The 20,893-nt window shown below is 43.6% G+C and overlaps 1 protein-coding gene across 6 annotated transcripts in view; it reads right to left on the bottom strand.

The window, feature by feature from the left end:
- plekha7b (pleckstrin homology domain containing, family A member 7b) overlaps positions 1-20,893 on the bottom strand; it is a 549,182-nt gene that overhangs the window by 100,867 nt on the left and 427,422 nt on the right. For all 6 annotated transcript variants that reach the window (XM_068046273.1, XM_068046275.1, XM_068046276.1 and 3 more), the window contains one exon: positions 10,342-10,812. In XM_068046273.1, the coding sequence (XP_067902374.1) occupies positions 10,342-10,812 (471 nt within the window). The remainder of the gene's footprint in view (positions 1-10,341; positions 10,813-20,893) is intronic.

Raw genomic sequence — 20,893 nt, 5'->3', positions numbered from 1 at the left:
TGCAGCTGCACACAATTCTCTCTCTCCAGGCACCTTATATCCCATCTGAGCAGCCAACACTCACCTTCGTGTTATTAACATCTCACGTTTCACAGTCACCCTCCAAAAATATGACCTTCCCCCACCCCCCCTTTCTGTCCAATGCATTTCTCATACTCTCAACTCTTGGCTTTCTGTCCTTTCAGGAGAAGAGGGCACAGAACCCCAGGGCAAAATGAACAGAGATCCGATCATTGACAGGCACCTGAAAAGCCACTGGCAATGCGTGCCTACCTGGCCCACCTGGGAAGGAGGTCTTGTTCCAGGAGGCTGCAGATATCAGCAACAACCTGCCGTGAAAACCTGAGCTTTCTGAAGCACTGGTGCTTAGACATTTCGGGAGAGCTGTTTCTCTGCTTGTACAGCCTGTGCCTGGGTTCTTTCCTCCTTCCAGCTGGATCTTGGTGTCCCTCCCTTCAGCCCTGTGGAGCAGCCGATACCTGAGGAGAAGGTAGCTGCTGTTGCTACCGATGCTGATGTTGCTGCTCCTCTTATCCCTCAGCAGAGGTCCGTGGTAGAGCTGCATAAGTTGCTCCCAAGTCGTAATGAAGGTTGACAGCAGGTAAATGCAGGTCAAGATGAGTGAAGTCCAAGACAGGTGAACTGACTTTCAAGCAGTTGGAAATCACCCGTCAAGCAGTGAAAGCACATTCTCAGAAGAAATGCTGTGAGCACTAGCCTCTCACCTTGGCAGGGCTGCAGCCATTCAGTTTTACTCTTTAGGTTTCCCAGCCTGTCAGATTCATTGAACAAGGACTCCCTGCTGTGCTCCAGCCTGGTTGACCTGGTAAGTTACATACAGCTTGGGAAACCCGTGCGCTAACTGGTAAAGACAGAAATCTGAGTTAAATCCTGAGTTAATCGGGATTTAAATATTTTAATTATTTACCTGACAGTTCCATGGGAGTTTCCTGCTTGCCTGCAAACATGCCTGGGTTAATCCTGGAAGCAAGTGAAATCATGTTGGGTTCCTTTAACCCCCTCCCCCCTTCAACCTGCAACCACACCAGCTTGGCAGTAAAAAATCTGCCCACAGTTTATTGAATGCACTATCGCAATCATGAATGATCCTGCTGGCTGCAGTGTCCCTATTGCATTCGTACTCCACTGCTGCTCAGGGCTGTTTCAGTGGTGTCAAGCTTTAGGCTTCACTGTCTAATGCAAGTTACCAAGCAACTATTTTTATTGTTTTCTTTTCATGTCACATAATTATGGCATGGTGGATTGCCTTAAAATGAAGGTGCCATGACTACGACCCAAGAAGTGTCACTTGCATTAACCAGTTTTGATGATTGCAGGTAACCTGCACGTTAATGGAGTGGCGTTTTGTGCATGGCATAGAATGTACTCTGAGTGGGAGGCTTCAATGTCCATCACCAAGAGTGGCTCGGTAGCACCACTACTGACCAAGCTGGCCGAGTCCTGAAGGACATAGCTGCCAGACTGGGATTGTGGCAAGCAGTGAGGAAACCAACTTGAGGGGAAAATCCACTTGACCTCATCCTCACCAGTCTACCTTTCACAGTTACATCTGTCCATGACAGTATTGGTAGGAGTGACCATCACAGAGTTGAGATGAAGTCCAGTCCTCACACTGAGGACACCCTCCATCTTGTTCTGCAGCACTAACAGAGTCGATCAAAACACATCTAGCAGCTCAAAACTCAGCATCCAGGAGGTGGTGTGGGATATTAACAGCAGAATTGTATTCTACCACAATCTGTAACCACATGGCCTGGCATATCCCTCACTCTACCATTACCATCAAGCCAGATCCTGGTTCAATGAGCAGTATAGGTGAGCATGTCAGGAGCAGCACCAGTCGTACCTGAAAATGATACATGGTGAAGCTACAACACAGGACTACAAGCATGCTGAACAGCAGAAGCAGCATGCTATCCCACAACCAACAGATCAGATCAAAGCTCTGCAGTCCTGCCACATCCAGTCATGAAAGTGGACAACTGAACAACTAACAAGAGGAGGAGGTTCTGTGAACATCCCCATTCTCAGTGATGGCAGAGTCCAGCACTTAAGTGTCAAAGACAAGACTGATGCGTTCACAACCATCTTCAGCCAGAAGTGCTGGGTGGATGATCCATCTAGCATTTCTCCTGAGGTTCCCGGCATCACAGAAGCCAGTTTTTGGCCAATTCGATTCACTCCATATGATATCAAGAAACTGCTAAGTGCACTGAAAACAGCATAGGCTGTAGGCCCTGACAACATCCCACTGTAGTGTTGAACACCTGTGCTGCAGATCTAGCCATTCTCCAGCCAAGCTGTTCCAGTACAGCTACAACACTGGTATCTACCCAACAAAATGGAAAATTGCCCAGGTATGTCCTGTCCACAAAAAGCAGGACAAATCCAATCTGGCCAATTACTGCCCCATCAGCCTATTATCAATTACCAGGAAAGTGATGGAAGATGTCATTGACAGTGCTATCAAGCAGCACATACTCAGCAGTAACCTGCCCACTGATGCTCAGTCTGGGTTCCTCCAGGACCACTGCATTATCAACCCTGGTTCAATGAGGCATGTAGGTGAGCATGTCAGGAGTAGCAGCAGTTCTTTTGGGCCTCCTTATCTCGAGAGACAATGGATACGCGCCTGGAGGTGGTCAGTGGTTTGTGAAGCAGCGCCTGGAGTGGCTATAAAGGCCAATTCTGGAGTGACAGGCTCTTCCACAGGTGCTGCAGAGAAATTTGTTTGTTGGGGCTGTTGCATAGTTGGCTCTCCCCTTGCGCCTCTGTCTTTTTTCCTGCCAACTACTAAGTCTCTTCGACTCGCCACAATTTAGCCCTGTCTTTATGGCTGCCCGCCAGCTCTGGCGAATGCTGGCAACTGACTCCCACGACTTGTGATCAATGTCACACGATTTCATGTCGCGTTTGCAGACGTCTTTATAACGGAGACATGGACGGCCAGTGGGTCTGATACCAGTGGCGAGCTCGCTGTACAATGTGTCTTTGGGGATCCTGCCATCTTCCATGCGGCTCACATGGCCAAGCCATCTCAAGCGCCGCTGACTCAGTAGTGTGTATAAGCTGGGGATGTTGGCCGCTTCAAGGACTTCTGTGTTGGAGATATAGTCCTGCCACCTGATGCCAAGTATTCTCCGAAGGCAGCGAAGATGGAATGAATTGAGACGTCGCTCTTGGCTGGCATACGTTGTCCAGGCCTCGCTGCCGTAGAGCAAGGTACTGAGGACACAGGCCTGATACACTCGGACTCGGAGTAGCAGCAGTAGTATGTGAAAATGATACTGATGAAGCTACTACACAAGACTACAAGCATGCTAACCAGCTGCAGCAGCATGCAATAGGCAGAGCGAAGCAATTCCACAATCAACTGACCAAATCACAGCTCTGCAGTACTGCCATCTGGACAATAGGGCTGAATTCCAGAGATGAGGTGAAGGTGACTGTCATTGACATCAAGGCTGAATGTGGTATCACCAAGCCTAACAAAATTGAAGTCAATGGCGATCAGATAGAAAACCGTTGGTGGCTGGAAGATGGTTGTGGTTTTTGGAGGCCAATTATCTCGGGCCCAGGACATCACTGTCAAGTTTCTCAGGGCAGTGTCTTAGGCCAAACCATCCTCAGCTGTTGCATCTATGGCCATCCCTTCAAAATAAGGTCAGAAGCAGGAATGTTTACTCATGATTGCACACTGGTCAGTTCTATTTGTAATTCCTCAGATAATGAAACAGTCCATGCCTGCACACAGCAACACCTGGACAACATCTTGGGCTGATAGGTAGCAAGCAACATTCATGCCACAAGTGTCTCCAACAACTACATCATCAATTAGTATTTATATAGTGCTTATAACATAATAAAATGTCCCAAATTGCTTCACAGAGGCATTAGAAAAAATATCACAGGGAGCCACATAAGGAGAAATTAGGGCAGATGATCAAAAGCTTGGTCAAAGAAGTAGTATGTTTTGGGAGTCTTAAGAGAGGGAAGCAGGGTAGGGAGGCAGAGAGATTTAGAGAGGGAATTCCAGAGCTTAGAGCTTAGGCAGCTGAAGGCACAGCTACCAATGTTGGAGCGATTAAAACGGGAGTGTTCAAGAGGGTGGAATTAGAGTATTGCAGCTATCTTGGAGAGGTGTAGGGCTGGAGAAGATAACTGAGATAGGGAGGGACCTAGCCAAGGAGGGATTTGAAAATAAGGATGAGAATTTTAAAATCGAAGCATTGCTTAACTGGCAGCCTGTGTAGTTCAGTGAGCACTGGGGCGATGGGTGAATGGGATTTGGTGTGAGTTAGGACAAACGCAGCAGAGTTTTGGATGACCTTAAGTTTATGGAGCACTGAATGTGGGAGGCCTGCCAGGAATGCTTCAGAATAGTCAAATCTGGAGGTAACAAAGGCATAGATAAAGGTTAAAGCAGAAGAGCTGAGGCAGGGGCAGATTCAGGAGATGTTAGAACAGTCAAAGTAGACAGGAAGGTTGCAAACAGCCTGGTACAGCCTCAGACAGTTGCCATGGAGAGGGACGGAGTAAGTGGTGAGGGAGTGAAGTTCTCCAACATTTGTCTAACCACCTCCCCTTGACATTCAATATGGTCACTTTCGTCGAATCCTCCACCATCAACATCCTGGGCATCACCATTGACCAGAAACGTAACTGGACCATCCACATAAATACAACGGCAGGTCAGAGACTGGGTATCCTGCAGCAAGTGACTCACCTCCTTGACTCTCCAAAGCCTTTCCACCACCCACAAGTCAGGAGTGTGATGGAATACTCTCCACTTTCCTAGATGTGTGCAGTTCCAGCAGCACTCAAGAAGCTCAACAACATCCAAGACAAAGCAATACATTTGATTAACACCTCATCCACCAATTTAAACTATGGTTTGGGAAGTTCAGCAAAATTCACCTCATCGAACACACATGCACTTGACTTCAGAGTCAGCAAACTTCATTCTGCAGTTAGATTTATTTATCACAGCAGTGAACTTGGGAAAGGATCCTCAGAACACTCCATACAAAGGAAAACAAAGAATTTGGTCACTTTTCACTTGGCTGTTTTTTTTTTTAAAAGGCCTCTTAAACCTTTAATATCTTTTCATAAAAGCTTTCCCTGAAATAATTACTTAAACTACTAAAATTGTTCCTTTCCCTTTCCTCCACTCCCTCCATTACCAGCACACCATGGTGGCAGTGTGTACCATCCACAAGATGCACTGCAACAACTCGCCCAAGCTTCTTCAACAGCACCTCCCAAACCCATGACCTTGACTAGTTGGAAAAACAAGGGCATCAAACCCCGCTATCTCCAAGTTGCCCTCCAAGTCATAACCACCCTAAATCCAAAATATTTCACCATTCTTTCATCATTGCTGGGCCAAAATCCTGGAACACTCTACCTAGCAGCACTGTGGTGAATATCTTCACCACGTGGACTACAACTGTTCAAAATGGCTCACCATCACCTTTTCACTGGCTATTAGGGATTAAATATTGGCCTTGCCAGCAACACCTGCATCATGCAACTGAGTAAATGAATAAATAAAAAAGCTCATGAAGGCTATCCAGTTGTGTGCAGGGGCCCACACAACTATGTGGTTACTATCATTCTCTTCTTCATCCTCTTAAAAAAAAAAGCTTTATTTTCAAAATGGTAACTAGTGAAGTGAAAAATCTGGCAGCTGAGACCCTTGGCCAAAACCTAAAACAAAAACCCCAAGAACAAGTAGCAGGGAAAATAATGCTGAGTCAAAAGACAAAAACAAATTCCACTTTCAGAAATATATTCTCAAGACTCTTCAGATATTGACTTCCTTACCTAAGGAAGGATATACTTGTCATACAGGGAGTGCAATGAAGGTTCACCACTCTTGATTCCTGGGATTGCAGAATTGTCCTATGAGGAAAGATTGAGGAGACTGAGCCTGTATTCTCCACTGTTCAGAAGAATGAGATGTTCTCATTGAAGCACACAAATTTCCTACAGGGCTCAACAGGGTTGAAGCAGATGTTTCCCCTGGCTGGGGGCTCCAGTATCAGGGGAGACAGTCTTAGAATAAGAGGTAGGCCATTTAGGTCTGAGGTGAGGAGGAATTTCTTCACTCAGAGGGTGGTGAATCTTTGGAATTCTGTACCCGAGAGAGCTGTGGAGGCCGAGTTATTGAGTCTGTTCAAGACAGAGATCGATAGATTTCTAGAAAGTAAAGGTATCAAGGGATATGGGGATAGTGCAGGAAAATGGCAGGTAGACGATCAGCCATGATCTAGTTGAATGGCATAGCAGGCTCGAGGGGCTGAATGGCCTACTCCTGCTCCTATTTCCTATGTTCCTCTCAGTCAAGAAAATACTGTCCCATCGTGTTTTCTATTGATGAAAATCACGAGTAAATATATTTCAAAATTAAATAAAGCTCATTCCTCTTTTCAGCAAGAGCGCCTTTGGCTCGCCTTAAAAATCTGACCAGAGGTTTGTACACTGCACAGAATGGGACAAATCTAGCTTGACCATTCGCCTAATTTTCTAACTCCATTTCTGTACTGCTCCAGCACCATTATTGATAAAAACTGGAAAATTTAAGCATGCAGTAGAAGTTAAGCATTTCAAATCTGCAGCAGCCATCAGCACTTTCACAGGAAGTCAGAACACCAAGAGAAGCTTCTTTACGTCTCAAGGGCTAAAACAGTGGCAGAATCAGACACTTAAACTGCACAGATGATTGGAATAAACCTATATAAATAGATCGCAGAATTGTTAAAGCATAGGAGGCCGCCATTCGGCCAGTTGTGTCTGCACTGGCCCTCCGAAATACTTATTTGAAATAAACATGCTTTTTTTTAATGTTTGATTCACAAAGCACAGGAGTGTAGAGTGTCTTTTGCACAGATTTCACATTCATATTGTAACTGCAGTGTTCAGAAAGATACTTATGTTCTCTAGATTGGTGCAATACACTGGTGCAATAATTACGTGCAGTTTGGGGCTGGATTCCAAGGTTTGAAGTTCTATTCTTAGTTGAAGCCTCAGGAAAAGTACTGAACAATGGCAAAGGACTTCCCCATAAAGAGCCAGGAACAAAATCAAGGGCGTTACCTTGGCCTGCAAAATAATTCTCCACTCAATACAAAGGCAAATGGTCCCTACGTGGATGATGTGTTTAATTCATGCAAGCCTCACGACTCAGTAAAAAGAGATATTGTTTTACTTAAAGAAATTAAGCTCAGGAACTGCAGAATAGCCATGTGCTTCAAGCAACTTGAGACTAAAATAATAAAATTTATCTTAAAAACTTAGTTATGAAAATAGAATTATTTAATAAACTCATTTGTTTAGGAATACTGAAGCACATAGGTGCTCTAAGGATACTAAAAGTATAAGGAAAGCATACCTAAAACCTGTCATGGCAAAACAGATTTTTATGGGTAGACTTTTCAGAATATTGCCAAATGGAAATAAAATGATACGACTGGCAAGAGCATTATTAAAGCATCCGACTGAGGCATTAGCTGCACTCGGAATACAGAACACAGTTACTTGAAATCGTGGTACAAGAAATTCTGACAATATATGGAGTTTGCATATATTGGAGCTAACTACATTAGACATAATAAATGACTGCAAATCAATCTTATTGTCCTTTATTTCTTATAAAATAATGCACAATTATTTCACAAATTTATTTGCCATATTCATATTATACTGATCCTAATATTTATGTAAAATAGTATCTCTGAGCAAAGATTACCTCGAAGTTGGAAATAGAAAACCTATTTGAGAGACATTAAGGTGGGGTAGGCTCACTGTTATTTTACATATGATACAATGCATCATATAGGTTTTCTATATTCACATTGATGTACTCTCCCAACTTCCCTCCCCACAATACATACTGACACACTCATCCCCTGGATCAAGTTCACAATGCACTCATCTCTCTCTCCCCTAGTTTCTACTGAAATTCTCCCTTACCTGCCCCTGAAGTTCATGCTGGCACTCCCCTCCTCCCCCCTCTTTATGTAGGCATTCTCCTTTATTCATCCCAAATTCATGATCCCCGCAGTTCTTGCCCCACCACCCAGTTCAAGCTGGCATTCTCTCCCTGGTCCTTTCCAACATACCCACCCACCCCCAAATTTCATGCAGGCACTCTCCTCTTTCCCACTCTGGTCCGCTCCAGGTTCTGTCCCACTCAACAGTGCTCTGTGACTCTTAATTAAGTCTTATTGCTTTTGCTGCAATCTGACAAAACTGAATTTGGCTGCATCATTTTGGTGGGAAGGAAGGACCAGGGAGAGGAGATTGCCAGCGTAAACTGGGGGAGTTAGAAGCGGGTGAGGGAGGCTGGGCACAGTTGTTGTGGAAGCTAAGGACAATCGAACTCCTGCTATGGATGTAAATCCCTGATTGTAATATTTTTATCCTCAAAAGTTATCCACTTCCCATTTGTAGGCTATTATGGATTTTGCTTCTGGCAAGACATTCAATGTCCTAAAAACTCTCTGCTTTTTAAATAAAGTTCTCCTAGCCTCTCCTTCCATTCTTTTACTCTTCTTTTTCTTTTGGGCCTCCTTATCTCGAGAGACAATGGATACGCGCCTGGAGGTGGTCAGTGGTTTGTGAAGCAGCGCCTGGAGTGGCTATAAAGGCCAATTCTGGAGTGACAGGCTCTTCCACAGGTGCTGCAGAGAAATTTGTTTGTTGGGGCTGTTGCACAGTTGGCTCTCCCCTTGCGCCTCTGTCTTTTTTCCTGCCAACTACTAAGTCTCTTCGACTCGCCACAATTTAGCCCTGTCTTTATGGCTGCCCGCCAGCTCTGGCGAATGCTGGCAACTGACTCCCACGACTTGTGATCAATGTCACACGATTTCATGTCGCGTTTGCAGACGTCTTTATAACGGAGACATGGACGGCCGGTGGGTCTGATACCAGTGGCGAGCTCGCTGTACAATGTGTCTTTGGGGATCCTGCCATCTTCCATGCGGCTCACATGGCCAAGCCATCTCAAGCGCCGCTGACTCAGTAGTGTGTATAAGCTGGGGATGTTGGCCGCTTCAAGGACTTCTGTGTTGGAGATATAGTGCTGCCACCTGATGCCAAGTATTCTTTTACTTATCACCTTAAATTTACATCCTCTAATTATCAGCGCACCAACCAATCGAAATAGGTTTTCTGATTTAACTCAACAAGAACTCTCAACTTTCAACACTTTTATCAGATCTACTTCTAACCACCTACAGTATCCAGCTACATTCAATTGCTTGGGCTTACAACAACACTCGGATAGGATATGGGGATAAAGCAGGGGAGTGGGACTAAAGTGACAGCTCTTTCAAAGAACTGGCACAGGTACGACAGGTTGAATGCCCTCATTTTGTGCTATAAGATTTTAGATTTTATGATTCAATGAAGTCCACAGGCACCACATCCCATGCAAGCCAAAAGGGATCAAGGGCAAACTTACTGGCAGAACCTGCCAGCAGTTGCATACTTATCTATGTGTCTGCAGCCAATTAAACCTGTAGATTTCACTAGGACTCCCTGAAGCACAGAATATTTCAATCCATGTAATTAGACTGCTGCCTAATGAGTCAAAGGTAATAATCTCATATCAATTACAAAGAGCAGTTGCTCATTCCCCTAAATAGGTGGGACTGCTCCCCTCTACTTGTACAGCAACACTGAGATTTCCAGTGTCTTTTTTTGTGTCATGAAGCAGATTGCTGGTTGATTTTAACCAAATCAGTCAAGTTCCATTTTAATTACTTGGGTTTTGGGGCCTTTGGCTTGGGTTTTAAAGAATCGTATTCTGCAAATCTGTCCATTTCTTGTTTAAAGCAGAAAACCAGTGGATTTGCCATAATTGACAACAGGGTTGCTATATAAGCAGATCCTAGTTTACAGTGCCAAAGATTGAATTTGACTTATTCGGTCATATGGGATTTTTAATCAAAGTTTTGGGGATCATATTCTGTGATTCAATCTGTTTTTCTTTGAAAAATACTGACCAGTCTCCTTGATCCTAAATCAGTAAAGGTACAGCAATTCCAAAAAATGCAATAGTCTGCAGAATTTTCATCATTTCCAAATACATTGCAAAAAACTACAGTGTACTAAGTTGTAACCATTCTCAATGAGGATCTTAATTATTTATGACCTTTGAAGCTTAAGGATATAAAATGGTGATTAAATAGAAGTATTTGTGAACCAAGCAATTAGCTCCCCATTTATCAGATTGGGGCTAGTGTTCTTTTTGGTTATGGTTTGATGTTCAAGCAATGAATGTAGGCCATTAAATTAACAAAAATACATTCTGACCTTTTGCCATCTCCTTTGTGTGATTTCACCCAGTGTTCCACTTGTACCATGGAACTTTTCCGCTGAACATTCTTCTCTGTTCCAGTTCGGGGCACAAACCCCCTCCGATAAACATTGGCACCATTCTGGTCTACCAGAGTGGGAGGCTGAACTGTGCCATTGCGCTGAATGGGCTGTGGTTGAGACAAAGGACGATGTTCTGTGAACATGTTATCGCTCTCCATGGAACTTGCTTGCACCTTGTTCTTATTCCCTTTTCTGGCCACTATCTTGACAGGATCCTTTTGGAAACCATATCTCTCTTCATCATCCCACTCTTTCTTCAATTCTTCATGTTTTTCAAACCCAATCTTTTCACCTACTTTCCCAGCATGCTCTCTGCTCCAAAGCACTTCTGCCTTGGTAAAGCCCTTATGCGAATTAATATGGTTGCTCTGAGCAAGGCGAGGCCTTTCTGCTTTTTCTGGATCTCTGTAATAACAAAAAAACACACAAAGCTCGTAAAGTAACAAAATTGCTCAGAAAGTATTCTATAGTGCTCCTCAGATTGAATTGTACAATATAACAGGAAGCCATGTGACCCATTGTTCTCAAAGACAGTTCTATTCCCCTCCTCTTTCCCAATACACTTCTAAATTTTCCTTGTTCAGCTATTTATCATCTTCCTCTTCACGACTTATGGATCCTGATTCCACCAATTTTTGGTACAGAATCCTACATGCATTAAAAAATACTTCTAATCTCACCTTTTGTTCTTTTACTGATGATTTTAAATTTATGCCCTCTAGTTATCCACTCACTGACCAACAGAAATAGATTTCCCCCTTTTATGTTTTTAAAAACCCTCACAATTTTGAGCAGCTCTTTCAGAAAGAATAATCTTGTTTGTTCTAATGAAGAATCCCAGTTTTTTAAGTCTGTCATCATAACTAAAGCCTCTCACCTCACAAATCACCTGAATGAATCTCTTCCATTCCCTTCTTAAAGTCTTCACATCCTTCCATTCTAGCCAAAACTAGACACCATATTCTAATTGCTGCCTAATCAATGTCTTTTTGGGTGCTCGAAGTGCTTAGGGAGGATGGAGAAGGGATTGGAGAATGGGAAAGAACGCAGGTTAAGTGTTTTGCAACAATTTAACCTCTCTTTTTAGAGCTGTCATGAGTGGCACAATAACATTTAAAGGTTTCCAGTATTTATGAAACCTCAATCATGTATTTTTCTGACATTTTACTCCCTTCCTCTTCTCCTGACCACCTTTACCTAGAATGAGCCTGGAAGTGGTTCTGAGACGCTCGAAGAACTAAGCCTGACCAGGCATTGTCACATGCACATTTCGAACAGCAATGACTGGGTAGTGATCAGAAGTGGTTGTTTCCCTGTTTCTCCTCTTTCACCACCCCAGCTCCCCAAAATTCTGTGTTTCTTCGGCTTTTTTGTACTTCTACTGCTATTTCTGTGCCTACAGTTAATTGGAAAAAAAATAGGGTCTATTTTGAGATAGTTTTGTAAAATCTGACTCAGTAATAAGGTTATGTTCAATTTATCATGCAACTGTTTGTAGAAATTAGTGTCACTGACAACTAGAAAAAGTTGTAATTGTTGTCTCTGATATAGTCTGTACACCACAATTCTCCAATATCAAGTTAATAGAAACAACTATTCACATTTCACTTCTAAATCATCTCTGGATTTATTTTTTTTTAAGTGGGGTTCGGGGTGAGGGGAGGGTGCAATATCGCTACTGTTTGCCATTTAGAGCAAAGTTGTCAACATATTCCTTATAAGCATGTTTACAATTTTGCTCCAATCACAAAAGAGAGAAAAACTCCTGCCCTGATTTTTTGGGATTAAAACCCTAATTAAATAACAATTTTTTTGTTGTGTGTGGACATGAAATTGAATTCATTTATTCTACCCCAGTTGCACGCTAATTCTTAGGTGCTAATTAAATTGTCATTGGGTTCCCATTATTGTGAGGATGTTAGAATTAGTCTTCTGATCGAACAACTGTAAATTCTGCAAGATTATCTGAAAGATGATAGGTTTAGAAATATTTGTGCATTAGGTATCACGTCTGCTCCCCTGCCTGGCCATAGCTCAGAGAGTAGGTATACTACATGGTATGGTGTGAAGTCATGCAAAACAGGAGCCATTCAGCATCCTGGTCTGTGCTGAAACAATAGAGGGAGAACTACAAAATAGTCTAAGTTACACATGTTTTTGGGGTGGAGGAATGTATTTGGGGGGAGGGGTTAGGCAAGGGGAGAAACAGGGAAGCAACCACTTCCAAACACTGCCCTGTCTCCTCTATTCTAAATGTGCATGTGCTGATGCTAATTGAGAGGCAGTCAGGCTCAGCTCTTAGTGCTTCTCATAATCACTTCCAGGCTCCTGCCTGGAAGACAGACGGGAGAGGAGGAAGGGAGAAAAATGGAAGAAAATACATTGAGGTTTCATAAATATTGAAAACCTTTAAAATTATTGTACAAAGTAGGGTCAGTAACAAAAAAAGTTAAATAAACGTTGTAGAACAAGGCTGTGTCACAGCAAATAACACACGCAGTCTGCTCGACATGTGACCATGTCATCATTTGAATTGAAAAGAACTAAATCCAAATATTCAGGATTTCATAATTTAACCCAATATTCTCTGTTTGTACATAAAGGTTTTTAATTCCTATCAATGGCCTGATCTAGACTACTTCTATTCTCAAAATAGAAGTTTATTTTTTTCCCCTTATCGTTGTTAGGGTATAAACTCTAGGGCCAATGGCTGTATTTCCATATTTCACAACAAGTGACCATTCTACATGCATTGCCCTGACTGTGTCAGTAGGCTATCCATTTGCAGAGGCATCACAGTCAATTCTAATCCTGTCCTCAGCTGATACCCATGGATTTTAAACCGCTTGATCCTCCCAGGAGCGCTGAGGCCAATTGTAGCACTCCTAGTGCTACCTGTCCTGGGACCTGTGCAAATCAAGGATCAAATCTGGGATAAAAACAAGAAATGCTGGAAATACTCAGCAGGTCTGGTAGCATCTGTGGAGAGAGAAGCAGAGTTAATATTTCAGGTCAGTGACCCTTCATCAGAACTGGCAACTTCTTGCTTTACATGGTTCAGCTAATTACTAAGCTATCAGGCAAGTTAATTTTTAGGCTTTATATACATACGCTCACACCTCATCAGCTCTTTCACTAAAAAACTTCTAATCCTTTCTTACATGTGCTGTTAATTAAAATAAATTAAGTTAAAGTATCTCATTTCATTGATGCATTTATAAATGTGGAAGATGCAGCCTCAAGCAACAAGGGAAAACCATGTAAAGTGAAGTTGCACACTTGACCTGAATATAAATTTTCCATAAAAGTTAGTGAAAGCATATCAATCTTCTGAAAATAACCCACAAACAAGTATTGCTTAAAGCTCCATCTGCATTTAAACAAGTCAAACATTTCTGCACAGCACAATAATTCACAACAGAAGACACTACCATATTTTCAAACTGAATTTTCAGCAGTCGTTATATGGCGCGCCCTAAAAACTAGCATCAATTTATTATGCAAGTGCTATGTCCAGTACACTTCACCTAACAATTTCACAAAGTGACATTCACATCATACATATAAATCATTGTGACAGAATTAATTTCCTAACTTCATTTTGCTCCCATTCTCAATGCTATAGCTTTTTAAAATTAATGCATTTTTCAGCAGCCAACTGATAAAAATATCAAACTAACTCTACCCTTACAACCCAAGCACAGGCTAAAGAATACATTTGAAGGATGATAAAAGACTACTATTAATTCCTTTTCCACACTTGGTTCTTGATTCAAATTTATTGCAAACCATTAGGAATTGGCACATAAATTAGACTTGGACTTTCCTCAAAATGTGATTCCCAACATAAAGTTTTTATCAAAGGTATAAAACTTGAAAACCTGATATTTATAATGAATTATATTCGCAGACTGTGCATTGAGTCTATAGCTTCAAGGTATAGCGTAGTGTGTGGGAGCTAACATGCTCTTTGAACCTCTTTTTCTTTAGGGACTTACTTCCCCACCTCTTTCCATTTCCTGTTGCAGGGAAAGCTTATTGATTTGCAGAGTCGTAGGACAGAGTCCATTACCTATAATAGGATGCAGTACAAGTACATCAATATTATTCTACCAGATCAACTACAGTTATTCTCTAAAATTTAAATGAGAGAGACTGGTTGTGGGGAACTTGGCTCCATTTAGCTTTCCTGAAAATACTGTGGGTTAAATACAGAATAAAGTACTTTTTATTATGCTTCATGATATCCTTGCATCAACCAAAAAGGAGCATTTGCTTTGCATTCATTTTCCCACTTTGTGCCATTTGCCAAACAAATTGTCAAAATATGGGTGAATGTAAGAGAATAAGCAACAGGAGCAGGAATACCCCATGCAGCCCCTTGAGCCTGATCTACCATTTAATAAGATTATGGCTGATCCTTCACCTCAACCACTCTTTCCCACCTTGTCCCCATATCTCTTACAGTCCAAAAAACAATCAATTACGGCCTTGAATGTGTTCAATGACTGAGGATCCACAGCCTTCTGGGATGGAGAATTCCAAAGATTTACAACCCTCCACATGAAGGATTTTCTGCTCATCTCAGTCCTAAATGGCTGTCCACTTATCTTGAGACTATGCCCGCTAGTTCTAGACTCTGCAGTCGGGGGAAGCCTTGCAGCATCTACCCTGTCAAGCTCTTTCAGAATCTTGTATATTTCAACGAGATCACCTCTCATTCTTCTAAACGCTAGAGTATAATGGCCCATTCTACTCGATCTCTCCTTGTAGGACAGCATGCTCATCCCAGGAACCAATCTAGTGAACCTTTGCTGCACCCCTTCTAAGGCAAGTGTATCCTTCCTTAGGTACAGAGAACAAAACTGTACATAGTACTCCAGGTTGCTCTCACCAAAGTGCTGTACAATTGCAACATAACTTGTTTACTCTTGTATTCCAACCCCCTGCAATAAAGGCCAACATATCATTTGCCTTCCTAATTACTTGTTATACCTGCATGTTAACTTTGTATTGCCAGTAAACCTAGATACATTACATTCGGTCTCTTCATTTATGTCATTAATATAGATTTCAAATAGCTGAGGCCCCAGCAGATCCTTGTGGCAACAGCCTTTCAACCTGATAACCAATTTATTCCTCCTCTCTGTTTTCTCTCCTTCAGCCGATCCTCTATCCATGTTAACCTATTACTTCTAACCCCACGAGCCCTTATCTGGTGCAATAACCATTCATGTGGCACCTTATCTAACGACTTCTGAAAATGCAAATATACGTCTACTGTTTTCCCAAAATCTAGCCTGGTAGCTACATCCTCAAAAAACTTCAACAGATCTGCCAAACACTATTTCCCTTTCCCTTCCTTGTATCAGTCTCCATCCACATACCCCTTCCATGCCCCAATCCTACCTCTTTCTGCACCCGTTCCTGGAAAAAACTCTTCCCTAACTCACTTAAAACTGCACTTTCAAAATCCCAAATATCTAGACTTTGGTCCTCCGTTTGCCACAATATTTCTGCAGCTACTGATTTAACTCAATCGCACCCTCACCTCCATCTTTGATGCCCGAGTCCCCAATAAAACCATGACTCTCTCTCACCCTGGCCGTTCCCCTGGTACAGTCCTCATCTCTGCTACCTTAAGTCCAAGGAACACAGACTTGAATGAAGATGCTGGACAACTGGTTTAGCCATTCACTGCCAGATCTGGCTGGACCACACAAAACACCATTGGGTCCTGCTCTTGTCTGTTAAAACTGCTAACTGGACTGGATTTTGTGGAGAAAGTGGGGCTCCCAGCGCCAGGCCAAAAAGGCGGGGGAACCCCACATCAGCCTTCTCGCGCCTCCCCACCCACCCCCTCCCAGTGCGATCCTCCGTTGTTCTGGAGGAAAAGCTGGCACTGGGATCCCTGTTCCTTTAGAGATGGGGATCCCACCTCCAAGAGATGTCAGCCAATCACAGCATCACCGGGAGTGGTGGCCACTGCCAGTTCTGCAGATGTCTTGGACCCAGGCCCAGCAGTAGAGTCCTGGACCTCAGGAAGTGAGGCGGGGTGGTCGGGGCCACGCCAGAAGGTCCTTTGCAAGGAGGGGGATGGTCAAAAAGTCCATAGGGAGGGGGGCCCCGGGAAATACATTGTTGCCCGGCTGGTGCCCTCCGTGGGCCGCTGATTGCCCACAGATAAGGGACACCACTCAAGCCTGCAGGAAGGGCCCCGTTTTATCCCAATGGCTGCATGTGGGGGGGTTGTGGGGAAGAGACCTGTGAGTCCCGCCCCTGGGAAAAACACTTTACAATGGGCCCTCCAGCAACCCGCCCCCCACCACCATTGCAATTCTATGGGACATCCCCACCACAGACCCCGCCTCAAGGGGGCCCATAAAATCCAGCCCACTATTTCAGGATCATCCTGGAATGCAAAGATAACCTCCGGCTTTTTTCTCCACTGCAAACCATCTTCTGAAACCCCTGTCTCCTGTCCCCTCCGCCCTCACCTTCAACAATAAGTGTTAGGATCTCATGGACCTCTTTGGGAATAAGATCGAGACCATCCAATCAGCTGCCTCTGCCGCATCCTTTCCTTCCACTAGCTCACCTGGCTAAACTTCCTATAATGCTTCCCCCTTCCCTAAACCTGAACTCACATCTTTCTCTAGTTTCTGTCCTAACTCCCCTCATGTCCTTTCTGAGCTCATCTTGTCCATGAGCCTTGTCCAACTGCACCCTCGACCCCATTCCCACGAAACTGTTGACCACCCAACATCTCTTCCTGGTCCGACATCCATTACTGGGTGAGCAGAATCAAATAAATATGGGGAAGACTGAAAAGATTATTTCCAGTCCCTGCTCCAAACTCTGTCCCTAGTTACTGAATCCATCCATCTCCCTGGCAATAGTCTGAGATGAAACCAATCTGTTTGCAACCTTAGTGTCACATTTGATACTGAGATGAGCTTCCTACCAGATATTTGCACCATCACTAAGAGTGCCTATTTTCACCTCCGTAACATCGCTCTGTCTCAGTCCACCTGCTGCTGAAACCCTCTTTCGTGCCTTCGTTACCTCTAGACTGGACTATGCCAATGCACTCCTGGCTGGTCTCCCACATTACTTACCTGAGGACCAGAGTGTCAACAGGTGGACCTGGGAGGAATCGTATCCTGAGCGGCACCTGAAAAGGAGAGAGCGGGGTTCGAGGCCCATACTTACCTGAGAAACGAAACGGCGGCGGGCTCTGTCTCTCGGCGCGTGCTGAGATTCAACAGAGGAAAAAAAAAGACTTACCGTGAAATCACGGGAAATCTGTAAGCTGATTGTTTGGATAAGTAACAGATGTTAGTGCATTTAAACAGCTTAAAAAAGGGGAATGTTTTTTTTTGAAAAAAAAACTCAAGTGATAAGGCGAGTACTACTAGTGTGTTTTTTTTAATTAGTGTAATTTGTTAAGGACATTAGATTGTAGTGGGTTGTGTTTGGAGTAGAATAAAGCCCCTACTGTAATTGGTATTTTTTATAGGGAGTAACCAAGTAATCAAAAGGTAAGTCATGGCGGGCGAGCTCGCACCCATGATATGCTCCTCCTGCGCCATGTGGGAAATCAGGGATACTTCCAGTGTATCCATCTGCAGCGACCGGCTACCCGAATTACGGAGCTGGAGCTGCGGGTGGATTCACTGTGGAGCATCCACGATGCTGAGGACGTCGTGGATAGCACGTTTAGCGAGGTGGTCACACTGCAGGTAATGGCTGCACAGGCAGAAAAGGGATGGGTGACCACCAGGCAGAGTAGTAGGTGCAGACAAGTAGTGCAGGAGTGCCCTGTGGCCATCCCCCTCTCAGATATATCGCTTTGAATACTGTTGGGCGTTGGGGGGTTGACCTCTTAGGGGAAAGCAGCAACAGCCAAGTTCATGGCATCACTGATGGCTCTGCTGCACAGGAGGGGTGAAAAAGACTCAGAAAGTCATATTGATAGGAGATTCAATTGTAAGGGGAACAGACAGGCGTTTCTGTGGCCGCAAACGAGACTCCAGGATGGTATGTTGCCTCCCTGGTGCAAGGGTCAAGGAAGTCTTGGAGCGGCTGCAGGACATTCTGAAGGGGGAGGGTGAACAGCCAGTGGTCATGGTACATGTCGGTACCAACGACATAGGTAGAAAAAGGAATGAAGTCCTACAAGATGAATTTAAGGAGTTCGGAGCTAAATTAAAATGCAGGACCTCAAAGGTAGTAATCTCAGGATTACTTCCTGTGCCATGTGTTAGTGAGTAAGGAACAGGAGAATAGACCAGGTGAATGTGTGGCTGGAGAAATGGTGCAGGAGGGAGGTATTTAGATTCCTGGGACATCGGGACCTGTTCTGGGGAAGGTGGGACCTGTACAGGCAGGATGGGATACACCCAGGCAGGACCAGAACCGATGTCCTTGCAGGGGCGTTTGCTAATGCTTTGGGGAGGATTTAAACTAGAATGGCAGGGAGATGGGAACCTGAGCAGGGAGACTGAGGAGCAGGAAACAAGGATAGAAACGAAAGAGAGGAAACAAAAAGGCAAAAGTGGAAGGCATAGAAATCAAGGGCAAGAAACAAATAGGGCTATAGTGGGAAATAATGCTATGATGACTAAGAATGTTAAAAAGACAAGCCTAAAGGCATTGTGTCTCTATGCATGGAGTATTTGCAATAAGGTAGGTGAATTAACCGCGCTAATAGATGTAAATGGATACGATATAGTTGCGATTATGGAGGCATGGCTACAGGGTGACCAAGGATGGGAACTGAACATCCAGGGGTATTCAATATTTGGGAAGGACAGGCAAAAAAGGAAAGGAGGTGGAGTAGCGTTGTTAGTAAAAGAGGAAATCAATACAATAGTGAGAAAGGATATTAGCTCAGAGAATCCTGATGTGGAATCTATATGGGTGGAGCTAAGAAACACCAAGAGGCAGAAAACATTGGTGGGGGTTGTATATAGACCCCCAAACAGCAGTGGTGATGTAGAGGATGGCATTAAACAGGAAATTAGAGATGCATGCAATAAGGGTACAACTGTAATTGTGGGTGATCTTTATCTACATATAGATTTGGCAAACCAAATTAGCAATAATATGTAGAGGAGGAATTCCTGGAGTGCTTTCGTGATGGTTTTTTTGGACAAATATGTTGAGGAACCAACTAGAGAACAGGCCATCCTAGACTGAGTATTGTGTAATGCGAAAGGATTAATTAACAAACATGTTGTACGGGGTCCCTTGGGGAAGAGCGACCATAACAAGATAGAATTCTTCATTAAGATGGAGAGTGAGAAAGTTGATCCTGAGACTAGGGTCCTGAATCTAAATAAAGGAAGCTATGAAGGTATGAGGCTATGATAGATTGGGGAGCTTTACTTAAAGGGTTGACAGTGGCTAGGCAATGGCTAGCATTGAAAGAGCGCATGGATGAATTACAATTGTTCATTCCTGTCTGGTGCAAAAATAAAACAGGAAGGGTGGCTCAAGTGTGGCTTACAAAAGAAATTAGGGATAGTATTAGATCCAAGGAAGAGAAATATAAAATGGCCAGAACAAGCAGCAAACCGGAGGATTGGGAGCAGTTTAGAATTCAGCAAGAGGACAAAGGGATTGATTCAGAAGGGGAAATTAGAGTATGAGAGTAAGCTTGCAGAGAACATAAAAACTGACTGTAAAATCGTCTGTAGATATGTGAAGAGAAAAAGATTAGTGAAGACAAATGTGGGTCCTTTACAGTCAGAAACAGGGGAATTTATAATGGGGAACAAAGAAATGGCAGACCAATTAAATACATACTTTGGTTCTGTCTTCACAAAGGAGGACACAAACTACCTCCCAGAAATGTTGGGGAACATAGGATCTGGTGAGAAGGAGGAACTGTATGAAATTAGTATTAGGAGGGAAATGGTGTTAGGGAAATTGATGGGATTGAAGGCTGATAAATCCTCAGGGCCTGATAATCTACATCCCAGAGTACTTAAGGAAGTGGCCCTTGAAATAGTAGATGCATTGATTTCTTTAGATTTAGAGATACAGCACTGAAACAGGCCCTTCGGCCCAGCGAGTCTGTGCCGACCATTAACCACCCATTTATACTAATCCTACACTAATCCCATATTCCTACCACATCCTCACCTGTCCCCTGCCCCTATATTCCCCTACCACCTACCTATACTAGGGGCAATTTATAATGGCCAATTTACCTATCAACCTGCAAGTCTTTTGGCTGTGGGAGGAAACCGAAGCACCCGGAGGAAACCCACGCAGACACAGGGAGAACTTGCAAACTCCACACAGACAGTACCCAGAATTGAACCCGGGTCGCTGGAGCTGTGAGGCTGCGGTGCTAACCACTGCGCCACTGTACCGCCCCTTTGCTGGTCATTTTTAAAAATTCTATAGACTCTGGAAGATTGGAGGGTAGCTAATGTAACCCCACTATTTAAAAAGGGAGGTAGAGAGAAAACAGGAA

Source organism: Heterodontus francisci, chromosome 14 (assembly GCF_036365525.1).
Source record: "Heterodontus francisci isolate sHetFra1 chromosome 14, sHetFra1.hap1, whole genome shotgun sequence".
In the NCBI taxonomy this organism is placed as follows: domain Eukaryota; kingdom Metazoa; phylum Chordata; class Chondrichthyes; order Heterodontiformes; family Heterodontidae; genus Heterodontus; species Heterodontus francisci.
The sequence above is the reverse complement of the archived record's forward strand: the minus strand, read 5'-3'. Positions and strand labels throughout refer to the sequence as shown.